Source organism: Triturus cristatus, chromosome 8 (genome assembly GCF_964204655.1).
Source record: "Triturus cristatus chromosome 8, aTriCri1.1, whole genome shotgun sequence".
Lineage (NCBI taxonomy): Eukaryota > Metazoa > Chordata > Amphibia > Caudata > Salamandridae > Triturus > Triturus cristatus.
Window position 1 is genome coordinate 1,273,467,902 of NC_140591.1, and position 18,456 is coordinate 1,273,486,357.

An 18,456-nucleotide genomic window follows, 5' to 3' on the forward strand; every position below is an offset into this window, starting at 1 on the left:
ATGCTCACTAGTGATCATCAAGTGCCGACAATCACAGATGACGTTAATACTATTTGCTCCCCAGTGGGCAAGACGTACCTGGTTCTCAGGTCTGATAGAGATGGCACACAACATACAGAGACTGCAAGCGTTACAAGACCTGTTTTCCATACGGGGGAAGGGGGTGAAGGTTCTTCATCCAGAACCAAGCACATCGAGTCTAGCAACATAGCTCGTGAAGACCTAGAATTTGGCTAACTAGAGCTGCAAGAGAAAGCAGTGATAGTCCTCAGGAAAGCAAGAAGAGGAAATGCTACACGGCAAAATGGGGGAGTTACACAAGGTAGTGTGGGAGGTCTGTCCTTTTTCAGGACAGGACACAGTCATCAGATATGTTATACATCTGTTAGAAATCTAACCCATGCGTCACTAAAGCTACATCTAGCATCGATAGTGGCCTATACAAGGGGATGCATAGCAAGAAGTTTGTTTACTTTCCCCAATGGTCAAAGTTTTCTAAAGGAATAGCCCCACCAAGGAGGGCACCAGTACCTATCTGGAACCTAAACGTGGTGCTGACCCAACTGATGAAATAACCCTTCGAACCACTCCACGGGCCACCTTCAAATTCATCAAGCTTAAGACCACGTTTCTAATTTCAATGACAACGCTTCGCAGGGTAAGTGAGATTCAAGCACTCACCATAGAAACGCCATACCTACAGATCTACAAGGGCAGACAATCTAAATACCAAGCTTTTTCCATGATCCAGAGACTCAGGCGAAAGAGCACTTTATACGCTTGACGCCCCCAGGGCAACAATGTATTACCTGGAGAGAGCAAAATCAGAAATCGGAAAAGGGATACCGCTCTTTTTATAATTTGCAGACCGTAACAAAGATCAGTCCGTCACCAAAAACACCATCACACGTGGGGGGGGGTAACTCAGATGATTCAAATGTGTCACAAGAAAGCTGGCATGCAGCTAGAAACTAAACCAAGAGCACATACGACAAGAAAGAAGGAAGCTATGGTAGCCTTCCTGTTACACGTTACACTGAACGACATGTGTATGGCAGCCAAACAGCGGTCAGAACACACATTCACAAGACACTACTGCATTGACGTCTAGGTGACCAGAGAAGCACAAGTGGGACAGAGTACTGATACACTGGTTTACAAGCTCATTCTCCTCTCCAATCCAGCCACTATAGTGAAGAAACCAATACAAAATCGATGCACAGCATGTGAATCCAGAAAAGATTCATGCTGCAAAACGAAATGGTTACTTACCTTTAGGAATAGTTTTGCAGCTTGAAGAATTTTCTGGATTCATATGCAACCCACCTGCCTATACAAGAAATGAAACCTCCAAAAAGGTGATGGGTGGAATGCTTGAATTAATCTCAGACACCGGCAATTGATCCAGGTCCCATTCCAATCCACTGTTTTTCGCACACCATGCCACCTCATTTTGGACCCAGCCATATACAAATCAGTCTTGACCCTGTTTTTCATGGGAACAGTCCAGTCCGAACTACCATGTCCTCCCTAAATCGGAATACAAGCAATCTAGGACATGTTTTGACCTGATACGGACTCATCAGACAGGTATAGCTTGATTCCAGTGGCATAGTGAGCACGGGACCCACGTCTGGGTATACACATCGCACTTAGGCCATCAACTGCAACAACAACAAGGTGATGAATGGAATGCTTGAATATAACTCAGCCACTTGCAGTCGCTTTGGGCCTCATCCCACTGGAAATGAGGCAAGACAAAATCATGAGGACATAAATAAGGTACAATCAAGGGTAAGCCCTCAGGACATTAAATGGTCAGATGATCGCCAAGGGAAAAAAGGATCCGAAGATAGTGACCACGCTCAGAGGCTTTTGGGGAGGGTGTCTGACATCAGGAGAGGATGGACTGAGCACCAAATGATGAGGACTGTTGATGCTCTACAAAACACAAACAAACAAAAAGACATTTACAAGAGGAGAGTTCCGGACCCAACCTTTAGATGGCAGAATAATGCACAACATGTGAAGCCCAAAAATTCTTCACACTGCAAAACTACTCCTACAGATAAGTAACCATTTTGTAATAAATCAAATGACATTCAGGAGACTTAGCACTCAAATATCCGCTTTGAATGTATTTTGAAAAATCATCAATTTTTCTAAAAGTCACCTTATGAGTTCTGAAAATACATATAGTTTCATCTGCAATATATACTTTTTGATTTTGATATAACTATATTAATTCATCCAAGCAAAAAGCTACACGTTTTGCGGACTGGGCTGTCCACAGGAGAGCTACTTACAGGTAGCTGGAGTGCTACCAAAACCTCACGAGCTACTGGTTGTAGAAGCCTGCCACATTCTTTTACCATAGTGTTTTTAACCTCCTCTTGCATACTCTGCCACCAATGAGTATTCCTGAACAGCATCATAGTAGCCACTGAACCAAAGTGTCCATTAGAAGCATCCTTTAATGACTTCTCATGCACAGTGATTGGTGATACAAATTTCTTCCCACACAAAAACATATCTCTATCCATTGTGACTTCACTGGCTGCTGACCTAGCTCTCCTTCAGCCACCAACCTGTCCTATTTAGGTGTTAAAAGCTTGCAGCTCTTGAAATGTAACAAGCTTCCTCTTTTATGTAAGCTGTTTAAAAACCATCCTTAAACATGCTATGATGTCGCAACAAACTCTAAAATGTTTTCTTCAAAACACTCCATGCCATGCCTAGCACCTTCTTAAACAATGTATACATTCATTTTTGAAAGAAGGCAGTGGCCAACTCCCATCCAAATGGTAAACCTAAATATTGGAAAACTCTTTTTGGTGTTACGGAAGGTGGTAAGATGTTGGCACTCGCAATAAACTTTACTCCATGATACGCAGCAATAAAGTCTAGGATAAAATAACTAGCCTGTTATCTATTTATCTTTTTTTCTCAATTTAGCACAACTCTGTACAGTGCCTCAGATGCCCAGCAATAACAGAAACCCAAGTGACTAATCCAATTCTGTAATTTTCCTTTACGCCTCACGTTCTATAACTGTTTCCCTTGGCCAAACAGCCTTGTGCTGTACTAGAATGTATTTTATCTTCAAGTTCCAGTTCAGGTATTACTTTTTGCCTTGAATAGGGCTTTATTCTGCTTTCCTCATGCTTCATACATCACATGAGCCTTGTTAATGCTAAGAATGTTTGTTCAAAGTAAGTTTGCCGTTGTTACTTACCTCTAGCCCTGGATTCCCTCCAATGCTCTTTTTATCACCACCATCTTTTCTGTGGCCATAGTTAGGAGGCACAGCTCCATTAAAATACAATCCTTCTGGGATTGATTAGGGACATTCTATTTTTGAAAGTTAAAGTAATGACTAAAAAAGTAATTCACTCCATCCTGCATCCATAGTTTATACCGTTTTATCCTGGATGTGGTAAAGCCTAGAGAACAGATAAGTAGTAAGAACCACAAGAGCGACACGGAGACGTTAGGTGGATGTGTTTTAAAGTACGCAAACAACAATGCCACACTAGGTATCATTAATGATCACAAAAAAGCAACTTAAGGTGTGATCTATAAATATGCCACAAAATCAAAAATATATAAGCCAGGATTTTATTTTTTATTTTTAAAAGAAAGAGAAGACCATGTTAATACAACAATGACAAACCATTAGTATGAGATAGGCAAGTGTATAGTTAGATGTTGGAGGACCCAGACAAATGCTTATCAAATAAACTTTTATGTGCTCAGTGTGACAAAGTGAACACAGGGTGCTGGTGAGTGAACAGAATCAACCCGAAAAGCGTGATCAAAGTAGAGAAAATTGGAGGACAGACTATATTCTAGTTTATTTTATCAAACTTTTGTAACCGATCACAACAAATATTGGTGTCCTTACATAGTCTTCTAAATATGGTTTCAACAGTGACCTTTATACTGTCCTTTTTACACCACTTCTCCAAGGCATGCATAGTTTTACAACAAATGACAAAATGTGACTTAGAATATGTTTTTTTGCACTATTTTAACTTTAGGGTTGGACAGCTTCACAATACACAGATTTCACAAAAATAATAATTTTTACGATTGATATTTTTGTTTCTTTGCAGGTCCTAGAACTGTATTTTTCTGGGCACCACTCATGAAGTGGGTAAGTATTAAACCTTTCTAAAACACAAAAAAAAAAGAAAATAACTGATGTAACTCTTGACACTTGTCTACTACACCAGCAGATTAGCAAAGTATTTGCGAGACATGACATGCCAAAAGCATGGATTCAATGCGGAGTGGATGTATCCTAATCGTATTAGAGTATTGAAAAGCTGTTTAATTAACTTGTGCAGCTAACCAACCTAACGTCTTGTTTAGGACAGACAGTAAAATAAACCCCTCCACGCTCTTACCCTCCCACCCTCCCCAAGCCCTTACCCTCCCACCCACCCACCACTCCCCCATCCCGTACCCTCCCACCCACCACTCCCCCAGCCCGTACCCTCCCACCCACCACTCCCCCAGCCCGTACCCTCCCACCCACCCCTCCCCCCTCTCCAAGCCTGTACCCTCCCACCCACCCCTCCCCCTCTCCAAGCCTGTACCCTCCCACCCACCCCTCCCCCTCTCCAAGCCCGTACCCTCCCACCCACCCCTCCCCCTCTCCAAGCCCGTACCCTCCCACCCCTCCCCCTCTCCAAGCCCGTACGCTCACGCCCACCCCCTTTCACCTCTCCGTTCCCTTAACCTGCCCCTTCACCTTTCCGTTCCCTTAACCTGCCCCTTCACCTTTCCGTTCCCTTAACCTGCCCCTTCACCTTTCCGTTCCCTTAACCTGCCCCTTCACCTTTCCGTTCCCTTAACCTGCCCCTTCACCTTTCCGTTCCCTTGCCCTCCCTCCAACCTGCACTTTCACCTCTCCATTCCCTTACCCTCCCTCCCACCTGCACTTTCACCTCTCCATTCCCTTACCCTCCCTCCCACCTGCACTTTCACCTCTCCATTCCCTTGGTGTCCACCTACTTCGACACAGGGATTTTTTTGTCAGATGTAAGTTCACTGACTGAATTCTAAATCAAGTTATTTTTCATTAGTGGTAGTTTGGCTTTAGAGGCATGCTGTAGTATTCCATCCCTGTGATTTTCTGTGGAATGTTTATTTCCCTGTCTTCTCTTCTTTGCGGAGCGCTATATTTTCTAAATCAGCACAGTGAGCTAATGCCGAACTCTACCTTCATGGGGATGGTTGTACGGCATTTGAGGCATTGCCATATATGTAGTTAATTCAGCCCTGTGTAAGAAGTGAATTTAAATTGGAGGTTTTAGGGCATGTTAATCAAGTAAGCAAGAGCAGAGCTCCTTTTCATTCAATTCCCTCCCTAGGCCTAGTGATAATTTATCCCTGAGAGTGGACAGTGATTAGGTGATTCTATAATGGACTTGAAGACACAGGAATTTTGGTCTCCAGCTTCTCCTCATAGAGTGAAGTTTGAACTAGTGCACGACTGGGATTAATTACCATTGACCCCCTCCCCTTATCTTGTGTATGGAATTAATGAGCCCTCATGTGTCAAACTGGCTTCTATGCAGCTACTTTTCTTCTACCAGTCCATTGATTGAGGATAAGTTTCCTATTTGAAGTCTACTACTAAATCTACTTTCAGTGAACAAGTAAGTACAGTATTTCCATACTGTCATGTTCCTGTATTTTTTTTTTGTTAACCTCACAGCAGTGCTACTAATGCTCTGTTACCAACCCCATGAGAAGGGTTCTACTTACTCTTAGACACTTGTTCTCTAGTAGAGTACTAGACTTATGTTCGAGCAGTGAGTGCATGCAGGGTGTTTCTGTAGTAGGGGATCTCTGTGTATAGTCATAATCTAGTGAATAGTCCCACCCATGTGCGCGGACCCCGGAGCAATAAAAATAATCTCTTAAGTTGTCAAGTCATGCAGACCTACATCTACACTTAAGAGAGAATTTCAAAGACAGATAATGCAGCCTATATCCACAGGCTACACTGTCCAGTACTTCAACTAGAAAGAATTCCACCAGCAACCACCAACAGCACTGCCTGTCCAGCTTTTTCCATAGAGAAAAAACCTGCCTCTTCCAGCAAAAGCCTCTGGAATGATAGAGAGGAAGGAATGGACAGACAAGCCCCATAGGCTGCCATTATGTGGCTCAGAACAGGATACTGTGCCTTTAAGAAAACTTTCCAGAACTTTTCCAGTATTCCAGAATGCACAGCAGGTCCCTTTTACTTTCAGTTCGTTTTTCCGGCTCCTGCTAGCAGGACCCTGGAGCATTGAGCTCTCCCTTTTCAAGGGTTTATTGGTGCTTTTTGTCAATTTTTTCAAGTGTTTAGTGTTCTGGTGCTGTCAACATGCCTGGCTTGTTCGACAAGTGCCCAGAGTGCGACAGGAAGAAGGCTAAGTCAGATCCACACAAGGTGTGTATAGGCTGCCTTCCCCAGTCCCATGTGCCTGAAGAGTGTGATATCTGCCACTCGTTCTCAGCCAGGACCCTGAGGGAAAGAATGAAGATCAGGCTCCAAGTCCTGGAGGACAGAAGGCTGAAGGCACAAGGTGGGTCAGGAGGGGCTGATTCTGCCCATGCTGAGGCCTCTGGGGGGCTCCCCAGGGGCAGGAAGACCGGCAAACGCCCCCACTCTCCACCGGCGTCGATGACGTCGACTAAGGCGTCGAGAGGGATGACCACGGTGTGTTCACCGTCCCCCCAGGGCTCTGGGGAGAAGCGACTTCGACGTCGAGGGAACTGATCGGACCGCCGTCGACGGCATCGTCTGCGTCGACGCCGTCAACATCTCCGTCGAGGCATCGACGTCGAGATCAGGCCCGGCGTCGGCGCTCGCCGTCGAGGGGAGGTCGCCGTTCGCCGTCGGTGAAGAGGAGGCGTTCTCCGTCGAGGCGTCACTCGACGTCGAGGCGTCACTCGACGTCGAGGCGTCACTCGACGTCGAGGCGTCACTCGACGTCACGGAGGCAAAGGCGATCGACGTCACGGAGGCAAAGGCAATCGACGTCGAGGAGGCGATCGACGTCGAGGAGGCGATCGACGTCGAGGAGGCGGTCGCCGTCGAAGGATTCATCGACGTCGAGGAGGCGCAGGGGGTGCCCGGACACCAGGAGTCCCTCGACGGAGTCCCCGGGCTCGGGGTACTCAGTGGTATATACGCCGCCTCCTCCACCGCCACTGACGCCACCACCACCACCGCCGACTCCTCCTCCTCCGCCTCGCAGGCCTTCGGGCCCACCACCGGTTCCGGCGCGATCGGTCTCATTGCCCAGGTATCCGCTGCAGGGAACGCCTAAGCCGCGACGCCAGGGTAAGCCACCGTCGCCGGGCCCGGCGAGGCCGGCGGACAGACCGAAGCCAAGAAGATCGCGTTCCCGCTCCGGACGGAGAGGGAGATCGCGGAGCCGTGGGCGTTCGTCGTCAACATCGAGACGACGCCACAGGAGGCACAGATCCAGATCGCGAACTCTATCATCGGCCAGGGACTTCTCACCGAGGCTGTCGGACTCACCCGGGACGAGGGTGTCGCCGGTTGACGATCTGGTCTCCTTCCAGGAGGTGCTGCTGAGAGGTGCAGCCAAGTTGGGAATCACGGTGACGGTACCGACACCTACGACGTCCGTGATATTCGAGACGCTGCACAAGAAGCACCTGTCTCGCCCCCTGCTGCCTCTCGTGCCGGGACTGGTGGAGCCCGCTATGGAGTTGTTCCTCACTCCGGCAGTGACGAAATCCGCCCCCTCCCAGCTTATGAAGAAGTATCGGGCTCCGGACTCGGACCCGACCTTTTTGAGGACGGACCCTAAGCCGGATTCAGTCATTGTGACGGCAGCGAGGAAGCAGCATGCTACCACCCCCTCATCGACGGTTCCGCCCGACAAGGAAAGCCGCTGGCTGGATTCGGCAGGCAGGAAGGTCTGTGGTACGGCTGCCACCACCATGAAGGCGGCAAGTGCCGGGGCTCTGTTGGGGCGTTACGACCGTGCCCTGTGGGAGTCTCTCCAGCAGTATGCGGAGCTGCTGCCTCGTGACAAGAGGGAAGACTTCCTGGGGACTTTGCGCGAGGGGATGCTAGTCTCCAACCAGGTGATCAGTGTGGCAGCGGATGTGTCCCTGCTGGCGGCGCATGGGTACTGTCATGGCGTCCACCAACGACGGCACGCGTGGCTTCGCCTTACCTCGCTCAAGCCGGAGGCTCAGCAGAGAGTGGCCAATCTACCTTTCTCGGGGGAAACCCTGTTTGGCCAGCATGCGGACGACGAGATGGCCCGCATGAAGACGGAGGCGGAGACCCTGACGGCTGTCGGGTTGGAGAAGCCAGAAAAGAAGAAACTCCCTTTCCAGAGACGGTTCGGGTCTGCGGGCAGAGGGCGTGGGCAGGCCTCGGGACAGCAGCAGCACCACCAGCAGCAGCAGTTCCGTAAACCCTTCCAGAAACGCCAGAAGGGTAGAGGGGGCCAGCAGTCCGCTCCTGCTACCAAGGGCCCGGCCGGGGCGCGGCCCTGAGCATTTACTTCCCCTGCAACCGTTACCCACTCCAGTGGGGGGAAGCATTCAATTTTTTCTGGCAGAGTGGAGAAAAATTACTCAGGACAAGTGGGTGCTGAATATTGTTTGCAATGGATAGTCTTCGGTTCATCAGCCCGCCTCCAGCGATTCCGCCGGTAAGCTCGCGGTATCAACTGCGAGAACTCAAGGCGGAGGCAGACATCCTGTTAAGGAAAAAGGTGGTGGAAGACGTAACTCTGTCTCAAAGGGGAAGAGGTCTGTACTCTCGTTTCTTCCTGGCTCGAAAGAAGGACAAGAACGAGTTCAGGCCCATTCTGGATTTGCTGCAAGCAAACAAATGGATTCGCAGAGAGAAGTTTCGCATGCTGTCGTTGCATCAGATTTACCCTCAGCTGCAACAGGGAGACTGGTTCTGTGCCATAGACCTACAAGATGCGTACTTCCATGTGCCCATTGCACGGAAACACAGGAAGTTCCTGCGGTTCCAAGTCGGCGCCAATCATTATCAATACACAGTACTGCCATTCGGGCTAAAGTCTGCTCCAAGGACCTTCTCAAAGTGCATGGCAGTGGTAGCGGTGCACCTGCGAAGGAACAAGGTGTTTGTCTACCCGTACCTGGACGACTGGTTGATCAAGGCCTCATCTTTTTCGGAAGCGCAGGCGCACTTCCGGAGGACGTGCGTTCTCTTGAACAAGCTGGGGTTACACGTCAACATGTCCAAATCTGTCCCGACTCCGGTCCAGTGCATAAAGTACTTGGGGGCCTCCATCGATACACGGTCAGCAAGCGTGTCTCCTTCGGAGGAGAGACGGTTATCGCTCCTTCGGAAGGCTCAGGACCTCATGGCCGCTCCATCGGCGACAGTGAGGAAGGTGTCTTCGCTGCTGGAGTCGATGGCCTCCTGTATCTTCCTCACGCCGCACGCACGGCTGCACATGAGACCACTGCAGGAGTGCTTGGAGGATCAATGGGATCAGAGAACAGTTTCTTGGGACGACAAGATCCGGCTGTCTCTACATGCTCTTCAGTCTCTGAAATGGTGGTGTTCGGCGGAGAATCTCCTCAGGGAGGTTCCCTTCCACAAGGACATTCCTGAGACGACTATCGTGACGGATGCGTCTCTCCAGGGTTGGGGAGCGCACTCTGGAGACTTACAGATACAAGGAAAGTGGTCCCCGTTGGAGTCGACGTACCACATCAATTTCCTGGAGCTCAGAGCCGTGTACCTGGCGTTGAAGGCCTTCCATCCGTCCTTCCAGACCACCTCGTTGCTGATACAGTCGGACAATACAGCCACGATGTATTACCTCAACAAGCAAGGGGGGTCGAGATCGCGCACTCTGTCGCAGGAAGCGCAGGCGATCTGGCGCTGGCTTCTGGCCCGCGGACTGATGATCACGGCCACGCATCTGCCGGGGGTGCAGAATGTTCAGGCGGACGCACTGAGCAGGCTGCTTCAGGAGAACCACGAATGGGTCATAAACGACGAGGTACTAGGAGAAGTCTTCGCAAGGTGGGGGACTCCAGACGTAGATCTGTTCGCCACCGCCGAAAACAGCAAATGCAGAGACTTCGCATCCAGGTACTACCAGAAGGGGGGACGCTGGGGAATGCGCTATGGATCGACTGGTCGAACAGCTTTCTGTACGCTTTTCCACCCATTCCCCTGATTCCGGCAGTGCTCATCAAACTGTCCAAGTCCGGGGCGCAGATGATCCTGATTGCCCCGGAATGGCCCAGGCAGTGGTGGTTCACGGACCTGCTTCACAGGTCTCTCCTTCCTCACATGCGGCTGCCGTGCAGGCCGGACCTTCTCACGAAGTTCGGGGGGCGGATGGTGCATCCCAACCTCTCGTCTTTGAGTTTGGCGGCATGGCTCCTGAGATAGTGCAATATGGCCATTTGAATCTACCAGAAGATTGTATGGGCATACTGAAGGAGGCTAAACGTCCTTCCACTAGGACTTCCTATGCTTACAAGTGGAAGAGATTCTGCATCTGGTGCAAATCCAAGAACTTTGACCCGACGACCTGTAAGGAAGATGTCATCCTGCCATATCTTTTACATTTGGCGCAGTCTGGCCTTAATTTCCACTCCATTAAGGTTAATCTTGCTGCTTTGACTGCTTACAGGAAATGCCCTTCACAGACTTCCTTCTTTCAGATCCCTGTCGTCAATGATTTTTTGGAAGGCTTGAAGAAGGTGTTCCCTCCGGTCAGACTTCCCTCGCCTTCCTGGGAATTGAATGTGGTGCTGTCCAGATTGATGAAGGAGCCTTTTGAACCTATTCACAAGGCTTTGTTTGCAGCACCTGTCCTGGAAGGCGGCGTTCCTCGTGGCCATTACATCGGCCCGCAGGGTGAGTGAAATTCAGGCGTTGTGTTGCCGAGAACCTTATACTGTATTTCATGCTGCTAAGGTTGTTATGCATACTCACCCCAAATTTCTTCCTAAGGTTATATCTGATTTTCATGTTAATCAGACCATAACTTTACCTACGTTTTTTCAGAACCCTTCTTCTCCAGCGGAAAGGTCTCTACATTCCCTGGACGTTAGGAGAGTGTTGAAGTTTTATCTTGATAAGACCAAAGATATTCATAGGTCAGACCAATTGTTTATCAATTATGGATCAGTCAGGACCGGTCTTGCTACCTCCAAACAGTCCATCTCTCGGTGGATTGTGTCCTGTATACAGTTGTGTTACCAAAAGGCTAATAAGACCTTAGGGGGTAAACCTAAGGCTCATTCCACCAGGGGCAAAGCTGCCAAGACTGCTTTGCTGCGTAATGTTCCGATTGCAGAAATCTGCAAGGCGGCCACTTGGAAGTCGGTCCATACCTTTGCTGCGCATTACTGTCTGGACGCGGATGCCAGGGCAGATGCTCAGGTTGGGCAGGCTTCGCTGCGAAATTTGTTCGCACAGTAGTGGTATTATTTTGTAATCTTCTCCACTGCCGTTTTTGTGTGGGGATGGGCTTGCCATTCTATTCACTAGATTATGACTATACACAGAGATCCCCTACTACAGAAGGAGTAGTTTCTTTTCTGTAACTCCCGTTCTGTAGTAGGGGTATCTCTGTTATAGTCATAAGCGCCCGCCCTTCTTCCCGGTGGAGAGATGAATGTTAATATAAGGAATGCTACAGGTCTGGCGTGCTACGCCTTCAAAAAGAACTGAAAGTAAAAGGGACCTGCTGTGCATTCTGGGATACTGGAATAGTTCTGGAAAGTTTTCTTAAAGGCACAGTATCCTGTTCTGAGCCACATAATGGCAGCCTATGGGGCTTGTCTGTCCATTCCTTCCTCTCTATCATTCCAGAGGCTTTTGCTGGAAGAGGCAGGTTTTTTCTCTATGGAAAAAGCTGGACAGGCAGTGCTGTTGGTGGTTGCTGGTGGAATTCTTTCTAGTTGAAGTACTGGACAGTGTAGCCTGTGGATATAGGCTGCATTATCGGTCTTTGAAATTCTCTCTTAAGTGTAGATGCAGGTCTGCATGACTTGACAATTTAAGAGATTATTTTTATTGCTCCGGGGTCCGCGCACATGGGCGTGACTATTCTCTAGATTATGACTGTAACATAGATACCCCTACTACAGAACTGGAGTTACAGAAAAGAAACTACTCCATCCTCACCACTACTAGAAGAGGCTACTGCAAAAAACAGACTATAGAGAGATGGGTGACTGGTAATAGTCTAATTCTTAGCAGGGACAGGACTATTGTGCCCATCGTCCCTGCTGCCAAGGGTATTGCAGTTTCTCAAAATTAAATTCTGCTCCGTCTCTCCTAAATACCCCCTTGCTTTCTACTGAGTACTTAGTGATTGTTGAGTGGTTTTGTGCATGATGGGTTGAAGTACTATTTGGGAACCCGGTCAGTGGTTAAAGACCCAAAAGATGGTAAGTTTCCCAAAGAGGACAGATTTTGACTATTCCAGACCTCTGTCTCCCTGTCCTTCTACAGCTGCTAGCCATTCTCTTCCTCCACCCCCCCCACCCCCCCACCACCTTTTGACCATTTAGCTGTAATTTTGTGAATGTCTGGGTCAGATCTATAATGTTGGATGAAAGCCTTTGAGTATTTGCTGCACCAGTTTGAAAATGATCCAGTAGGTCAGATTATGTCCCGCAAGAAGATGGCACGATGGAACAGAGACACCCAAGTTGCGCCTTACTATCTAGCTGAGATGAATTGGAAAGGCTGAAGACTGCTGGGAAACTTGCTCACACCTAGCCTAAGGATTCCTTCTGTACCCATCTTCTGTATACTGTGTTCATCTCAAGTAGAAGAGCTGCATCCCCTGATTAATTATGGACTAGCTACCACCAACTTCCCCTGCTGAAATTGTTGGAGAATGTGATTGTGGAGTTGAACAAGAATAAAGAGTTGCACTTGAACTTGGTTGATCATCCAAATATTTGAGTGCACCTCTGCACTGCAGCAGCTGGTTGATTTTTCTGTTCCTATTACTCTCCTCCTTAGTCCCTCTCCCATTGCTGAGATCCAGTTACTTACCTTTTTAAAGAGGTAGCTGGTGCTGCTGAGCACTTGTGAGGTGGAAGTGACCTTATTGCATTCACACTTGTGCTTCAAAACCCCATCAGGGGTACCTAACGCTATATAAATGCAAACCTCTTTTCCCTCTTCTATCCCGCCTCTACCCTTCTCTATCCTAATAACTGAATAACATATCCACCACTCAAATTACTTTCATATTTCTCTATACTAATTTTCAACACTAATCTTTTATGGGTTCCGGAGTAGCGTGCTACTTGCCCAAAAAAAAAAAAAGCGCTTCAACTCCCCATCAGGGGTAACAAGTGCTATATAAATTCAAACCTTTTTTCCCTCTTCTATCCTTCCGCTATCCTTCTGAATCCAAATAATTGAATAACCTATCCACTACTTATATTTCACTATACTAATTCAACACTAATCCTTTATGGGTTCCGGAGTAGCGCACTACTCGCCGAAAAAGCGATTCGACACCTCGTCAGGGGTAGTAAGCGCTATATAAATGCAATTAGAATACAATACACTTGTACAAGCCTACAGTCCCTTTCCCAGACAATAAATCAATTTGAGGTCCCACCAGTAGGTGGCAGAGGAGTCAGACATTGGCAGTAGGAGAGACCCTGCAGACTAGGATTCGCACCATGAAGTTCCTGAAAATTGGAGGTGGAGAAACCGAGCCAGAGTTGCACATTCCAGCCAATATCTCCACTTCAGTTACTTTACATCACATATTTCTGGCCCTGGAGTGGGGAATACATGCTGGACCCAGAATTACTTGGGCCAGGGCTAAATGTGGTTGCTGATTTCAGGCCCATTTTCGTTCACATTTTGCTCCTGCTTTCAGTAGGAGGGAAATGAACAATGAAGCACTTCGGTTCTCTTAATGCATTCCTGCAACCAGTAAAACTTCTAATCAGAGCAGTATCGATCCATGCCAACTGATTTTATAACGGGCCTCTTGCTGATTAAAAAATAAAATGTAAAAAATGCCTTAGAATAAACATATATTTATCCTATAAATTTCTGCTAAGCCTCAGTAACTGAATGTTTCTCTTCCAGTGTGTTTTTTTTGGTTGCAAAGTTCTGAACTTTGCTTCTTTCCTCGAGTGTAGGAGAATTATATTGGGTCTTCATTCATGCTATCAGATTCGTTTCTCCATCAAAGCGCTTCTCAATCTGAACTTTTCTTGCTGAAATGCAACCTATTGAAACCTTTACATGGCACCCAACACACAGAATAGGTTTATAAGTATAGGAATTACTTTCATTTTTTAAATCGTCCCTATTGCTACTTATATCAATGTGTTGTGCACTGATTAAATATATCTGAAATAGCTTTTGTCTGTATGGCACTGACTCCATGGGATGTGAATTTGTGTCATTTGGCTGTAGAACGTACCTGAGAATTGCTGTAGATGTGAGCTGAGCAAGTTGATCTGCTGGCTATGTAGGTTTCTCCACTGAGAGGGTCAGATTTCTGGTACTATAATTTTCAAAGTTAAGCATGTTTTGGGTGTAATGTGTACTTTCATCATTTTTACATCCCTAAGTCTTCTTTTTATGGTTGAAGTTAGTAACTTTAGAATGTTTGCAGGAGATTGGAAGGGTTACAGCGGGTTTAAAATGCTGGGATCATCTTAGTGTTCCCTTCAACCCACAAGACCGTTAGGGTGAAGGGAGTATCAAATCACTGAACATGGTTATGTATCAACTTAAGACTTAAAGTTAAAATGTCATCACCAATGAGGAGCCAAACACAAATGTGAACTACCTCCTCTGTGTATGAAGTAATTGTTGAATAATCTATACTGTAGTTGAAAGGAGAAGGATGATTACTATAGCAGATCTTCACCTTTTAGGCGCTTCAAGTGAATGAGACTTGTTTAAAATAAATTTGCTTGACTATGTGATGTTTGAAAAGTGGGTTATAATATCCTTATGCAAGTGAAAGCTGCACTGGTTTTTGGATTCAGCAGCATGAGCTGTTGAAACCACGTATACTAACCAATGATTTTAATTCCTTTCTGCTGTTGGAATGTTCTTCATTTTCTTTACAATATTGGCTGGGGAAAAAAGGTTCAAATTACTTTTGAAACATTTGAACTGAAGAGAAGATTGTTCCATTGTGGTTCATTAAGCCACAATTTTCAAATCCTTCCCCTATTTGAATATTGTTTAAGTGTTATTTAATAAAAAAAAGTGTGTTTATGCTTTATCAAGGGAAATCTATTGTATATTGGTGATTGTCCAAGACTTTGAACACCTTTAAATGTTTCAGACGATACAGTTTATTACTTTAAAAAAGGCAAAATAGTTTACTCCTGAAACACTCTAACTTTGTGCTTTCTTTTGAAAAGTAACATTTTGATTAAGGATCCTTCAGGTAAGTTACAGTTGTGCAATAAAAGGTATAGCAACCTGTGTCTATTATTTTGATATTAATAGTAAGAAGTTAAGATGTAACTGCGGAGTTCCTGTTTTTAATGTGACTCACATATTTACTATCAATGTTTAGTGCAATTACCTCTTGTGAGCTCTTTATGCATCTATTCTCAAAACACACATTTTCCAGTTTTTGTTTTATTTTGTTAAGCAATGTAATTGTTATAATCATGATAGTTTGTTATTGATATGCAGTCTAGATTACGTTAGACATACAGAATAATATTACATACATTATTGATTTCCTATTTGCAGTTGTTTAAACTATTTTTTTATTTACCTGCAGGGTTTGGTGATTGCAGGTCTTGCTGACATGAGAAGACCAGCTGAAAAGCTCAGCACAGCTCAGTCTGGAGTGTTAACAGCCACAGGTGAATGTTTTAAACATTTATCGTCCGATTCTGCTAAAGAAATGATGCATTTCACAAATGCAATGGGGGAGGTATTGCTTAGTTTGTGACTAGGATTTTGTGTAATCCATGTACTTAATTTATAGCATTTAAATCTGTCAAAATGATAGGCGAGAGTGACCTGGGTGGGGCGGATAATGGACCTGGAGAGTAGTGATTGTGTGTGGAATAATTGTGTGACTTCCCCTGACTACATGAATATATTGAGATGGTTTCACTTGAAATTTCACAATCAGAAGAATAGATGTCTTGGGGGCACATGATGATGTGCACAGAACTGTATTTAACTGCTGCTGCTGTTTATGTATGTTTGTTTTTCTGCAACAGGAAAAAATTCAAAATTAAAGTTTAAAAAAAAATAATCTGTCAATGATAAGTTTTATCATACATTATTAATTCACAAGAACACGGGCCACTTATTATACCAAGCAAACACAAGGAGATGATGGACGGAGCGCTGAAACTTTTTAGACACTCACCCCCAGTCACAGATCTGGGTGGAATCCATCATCGTTCTTTAGCTCATTTCGCCACCACAGTTCAGACCCAGCCATATGCAAATCAGTCTTGACCCTGTGCCTCATGGGAACAGTCAAGCCCGAACTGCCAAGCCAGGTCTTCCCTGAACCGGAAACAAGCCTCACATAATTTAGCTTTATAAACTCCAAAAGTGGAAATTGTGCTTATCCTTCCTATGGCAATGCATTGCAGTTGCATTGCAGTTGATTACATAATTTGTCTGTTTGATAGCGTTTGCTTATTTAGAGATTTGGGTTGCCAGAGAGGAAGATTCCAAAAAGTGAAGGCCCAGATTCGCAGTGGTACAATTATTCACATAAACAAAGAGCTTAATAAGTAAATCGGTTCTCTGGCCACTGCAAAGTAACAGCATTTTGCTACATTGATTCTTAGTTTGTTTTATCTCGTGCATTGGGAATGAACATCAGTAAGGCACTCTCAGGTAAGGGGAGTGTATACCAGTCTTCCTAGAGAAGGAAGGCGGAGGATACCTCTGCAGTTCACTCGGATGATGTCAGTTCTTACTTTGAGGAGTTGAGTTTCTAATTCATTCAAATATACATGGAGTACAGTAAGCAGCATTCCACATCCCTGTGCACTCCAAAAGGGATCCTAAAGAGCACAATGTGGCCCCCAGCCTCCTTCATGTTTTTGGTAATCTTGATTTTATTTGTATCTAAATATGTCCTTCATAGCCTTACTTTTCAAGTTTTCCCTCAAGTATTGTACTATCCACATTGTTGTAATAGGTTTGCATACCCATATGTATTACAATTAATTTTCCTTGACCCAAATACATTTTGCTAACAACATCTAAATTGAGGGCCAGCTCATTTGTCTCTAGATCCCCTTCAGATCCATTTTTGCACACCAGTTCTGTTGTTCCATCCAGTCGTTTAATTTTTTTCTGAACCAATTTTGCACATAATCTTGCTCATCAAGCAATAGCAGCTAGCGCCCAGTGCAGTGTCCCCTCTTGAAGGTCAGTATTATCATTGCTGATGGCCACATGGTTCATAAAAGTTACGAACACTGCCAATAACCACTGTGATAAGGTCTTAGTTTAAACACCTCACTAAAGACACTTGTCTATAACAAAGACTATCTTGGACGATAGTCTGTGGAATATAATTTGATGTTTTATGTGTTTATCATACCTGTGAGATGCCAAAGTGGCTCCAAGGTGAATGGAATAGTGTACAGCTTTATAAATTAATCCGTCCTAGTTATAAATCCTGCGTTTTTAGATTTGAATAGGGACATGTTAACTGATTGATGAGAACATTACTCATGGATTAATTAATCAGTTGTTTCTTCCAGGCATCTACACACAGATTAGGTTTGCCAGATTGAGTTTGCCAGAGCTATCTTTCATTTGTTGAGGCAGCTGTTTCTTCGAGTTCCGCCTATACTTTCCTCTGAAGTTGTCTTCCTAATTTCTATCGCTTTCTTATAGTGGCTGAGTTGTTTCTTCATTATGGTAGCTGCGCCATCATTGACTACATTGCAATATTTTATCCTCCTTTTTAAGCACTATTAAATCAGCTTTTTCTAGGTCTCGCCATTCAACAAGTATGATGTTCTAAGAATAGCTGCATCCTGCTCTGCACTAACCCAGAAGGCAATAATCCCCTCCAGTCCTTGGGAATCTGAGTTTAGGCAAATTTCTGTATATTATTGATGACCATGTGGTGAGATTCCTTATATGAAGCATTATTGTTCCAGTCAATACTACTTATCTCAGGAGATATTGTTATGTGTACCTTGAACTTTTGTCATTGGTTTCCTGATGGCAGCGCTTCTTGTGCACAAATGGAAAAGGCTTCTATTCTCTCTCCACATTTCTCATCATCCACACGTCCCTTGTTTCTCGATATTTTTCTAATAATCAACTATGGTTAACATATTACAGCTAGCTCATGCCATGAACTCTGAGCATGACTGATCATTTATTTGTATTTTTTCATTCAACATTTTATTAACATTTCAATACACAGCGAGTAAAACAGCTCACAGACATGA

The 18,456-nt window shown here is 45.5% G+C and overlaps 1 protein-coding gene across 1 annotated transcript in view; it reads left to right on the forward strand.

Moving 5' to 3' along the window:
- MPC2 (mitochondrial pyruvate carrier 2) overlaps positions 1-18,456 on the forward strand; it is a 95,908-nt gene that overhangs the window by 36,482 nt on the left and 40,970 nt on the right. Inside the window, exons 2-3 of the mRNA XM_085622995.1 lie at positions 4,116-4,156; positions 15,792-15,876. Of these exons, the coding sequence (XP_085479121.1) occupies positions 4,116-4,156; positions 15,792-15,876 (126 nt within the window). The remainder of the gene's footprint in view (positions 1-4,115; positions 4,157-15,791; positions 15,877-18,456) is intronic.